The 3,127-nt window shown below is 35.3% G+C and overlaps 1 protein-coding gene across 2 annotated transcripts in view; it reads left to right on the forward strand.

The window, feature by feature from the left end:
- MLF1 (myeloid leukemia factor 1) overlaps nt 1–3,127 on the forward strand; it is a 30,678-nt gene that overhangs the window by 16,659 nt on the left and 10,892 nt on the right. Inside the window, exon 3 of one of the 2 annotated variants that reach the window (XM_072408026.1) lies at nt 958–1,002. The exons of the other annotated variant lie outside the window; for it this stretch is intronic. Within the exon in view, the coding sequence (XP_072264127.1) occupies nt 958–1,002 (45 nt within the window). The remainder of the gene's footprint in view (nt 1–957; nt 1,003–3,127) is intronic. 2 annotated transcript variants of the gene reach the window in all.

The raw sequence follows: 3,127 nt of genomic DNA on the forward strand, positions 1-3,127 counted from the left end.
GTGGTGTTTTTGTACTGTAAAAACCATTTAAAAGCAGATTACATTGTAATCTGCTTTTAAATTTCCCTCCCTGACACAGCCCCATAAATCATCACTCACATCACCTGGAAGATGACTCATCCTCCGAGTGATGTGAGGGGGGGATTTCCCTGCCTGCTCACACAGACAGAGACGCTGCTGCTGCTCGCATCTCCGGAGAGATGCACAGCACAATGCAGAATTTCTGCATTGTGCTTCACATCTCACTGCAGATGCCAGCAGCAATAGTACATTTTTTATTACTGCTGGAGGAGCTGCGGACACTGGGTAAGTATTTGCTTTCAGTTGTAATCCGATTGTCATACAATGTATGACATTTGGATTGCAATATAACGTTTGTTTACATTTTTAACCACCTGGTGAGAAAAGTTGGGGTTTAACATTTTTTGCAAGTGTTTTTACCCCGAACATGGTCGGGTTTAACGGCCAGGTGGTTAATGACTAAAGTCATGTGTAAGTTTAGGTTACCATTTAAGCAAAAACACTATCCTTCAAACAAAGCTGTGTTTTATATTTGATGGCTTATACTCGTATACTCCTGTTGGAGGTGCAGTCAGCTGGAGGGGTAAATAATTACCATATTTATAGCCATGAGTGATAATAAACTTGAGACTGAGACACTTCAAAATACTTGTGCACAGTTTTTGTTATTTTCTGTTTTACCTTTAATGTTAGAAATGTATAACACTGGGCCTTATTTATGAATTTCTGCCATAAAACAGTTGTTATCTCTAGGAATCAGAATTTTTTCTTTATTTAGAAGATACTAGTGTTGCAAGAACAGTTATCTCTGTAGAACCTAATAAATAAAGGTGACCATATTTATAAACTTTGAACGTTTCCCATTATTGCAGCGTGCATTTGACAACAACAGCATCCAATAAAAATTGTTGATTTCCACTGGTACTTTTCTTGTAGGCATCGAGTCTAAGCCACATGCCTAGTGCTCCATTTTCTAGTATGGTCAGTATTTTGGGTCTGTGTTTAAAGCATGGTGTTTTTTACTTTAACCATAAACCAGATTTTGTTCTACAACTCACGTTGCATTAAAAGCTTTTTGGAATAACTGCAAAACGATGGCATGCTGTTTTAAGTGTAATAACCCAACTTTGTTCCTTGGATGATTTAGAATGTGTAATATGTGTTCATATGTACAAAAGTAGTAGAAGAGTATACAAATGTAAAATATAGGATAAAAGTACAGTACAGGTACAGTAATGTGCTTGTTTTATAGCAGGTTGTCATCCATTTTAGTGTTGTTGTTTTTTTTTTTTTTGCCTTTTATTAACATCTCCAAACAAACAATAAACAGCTTAGTGGTTAAATCAGACCCTGAGATAAACATTTTTATTTTAATTGGTCATCCATTAATTTGGACACTTGCTTTTTACTGTCTATGAGCCAATATGTGGGAGCACATTCATCTTTATGCCACATGATGAAGCCTAAGTAGAGATCTCTAAAATAGTAAACTAGCTGACATCAGTGGTGAATATTAGAAGGTAACACAAGAACACTTATGTCATGCAGAAATCTTTAGCCATCTGTGATTTTAAGACTAGGCATTGCTTTTATGCACTTTAATTGAAGATAATGCACAGATGATTTTTTGTACTGGGCCTGGATATCTAAAAAGAAGGACCTTTAGAGAGCAATATATACAGTGATAAAATGATTGTAAGTATTACAGTCAATGTTTAGAAGCCCCCATATGATAAAAAAATGAAATATTATTAAAACATTTGAGACCTAAACTTTCTTGTGTATTATAAAATTAATCCATAAATACAGATGTTTATTAAATTGCTTATGGACTTCTGAGATGGCATCAATAGCACACCTGAGTGACTACTATGTGTTGACTTATGTATTAGTGTAATGTAAAAGCCTTGTGTGTCAGCATATTCTAGAGTTACTAGTGAATGCCTGTTGCTCCTGAAAACACTTCCATGTAAAAAAAAGATAATGTGTACACTATGTAGAAGACAACAAAGTATCTATACAAGCATAGTTGCACTCCAATTAGTTTTTTAAAAACCCTGAAACCCCTGTAATGCAACCTGAGAGATCTTAGTCACTTTGTTAATTAAGGAAAATTCTCACAGCCTATTTTTTCATTTGGTGTCCGGTGTCCTTTCAGTATGCCTTCCCATGCCTCAGTTATATATGTCTGACTTGCCAGCAGACAAGGATGACAGTCCCTTCATGTACTAAAACAAGTTATTCACTAACTTGAACAGGTTCTGTCGTATTATGTTCTATCTGTTATCACTACTTATGTACAGGAATATAACCTTGTTACATTGATAAGAATATAGAAGACAGACATACTGAAAGGAAGGGTAGCATTATCCTGCACACATAAAAACATTTTACAAACTCTTGACTATAGGTAGTACATTGCCTTGTTATCAGTGAAAGCATTTCTCCCATCCTATTTAAAATCCTTGTTAGCTTGTGTGTTGGAGTGACTGGCTAATGCATGCAACATGATTTTCATGACCTACTTAGTTGGGTTCTTAAGCATCTTGTAAAAATGTACTTTTATATAGGATTTTGCATGTCAAACCCTCTTGCCCCATCACCACAATTTTCACTTATAGAACACAATCCACCTGAAAATATTTAAAAACTAAACTAGTCATATTACCATATCCTTATTCCTAACTAAGAAGATCTCTTATGTACCTTTTTAGTCCTTTAAATATACATTTGACAGTGTTTTGTTATATTTGTTTGATAAGTGTACTGAACTGTTATCAGCATAGTTCCCAGTTGTATCTGTGGATTATAAAACAACTATTAAGAATCCCCTATGACATGTAGTCCTAACTCAGAAGGTGGCTGCTAAATAAAAACAGAACACCGAGTGACCTTTGCCATCTTAGGACATTAAGTGTGTTACTGCCAGGACCTCCGAGGGAAAATAAAGGGAATATTAGCCACCTCATTTACTAAGGTCCATGAACCTAATGAATGGGTAAATAAATAATACACACAATGTTGTTCCTGAGTTTGGATACACTTTAACCCCCCTAGCGTTCTAATTCTGTCATTTTTTGATGCAAAAAGTGATCCTATTTTTTTT

Source organism: Pyxicephalus adspersus, chromosome 4 (assembly GCF_032062135.1).
Source record: "Pyxicephalus adspersus chromosome 4, UCB_Pads_2.0, whole genome shotgun sequence".
NCBI classification, from domain to species: Eukaryota; Metazoa; Chordata; class Amphibia; order Anura; family Pyxicephalidae; genus Pyxicephalus; species Pyxicephalus adspersus.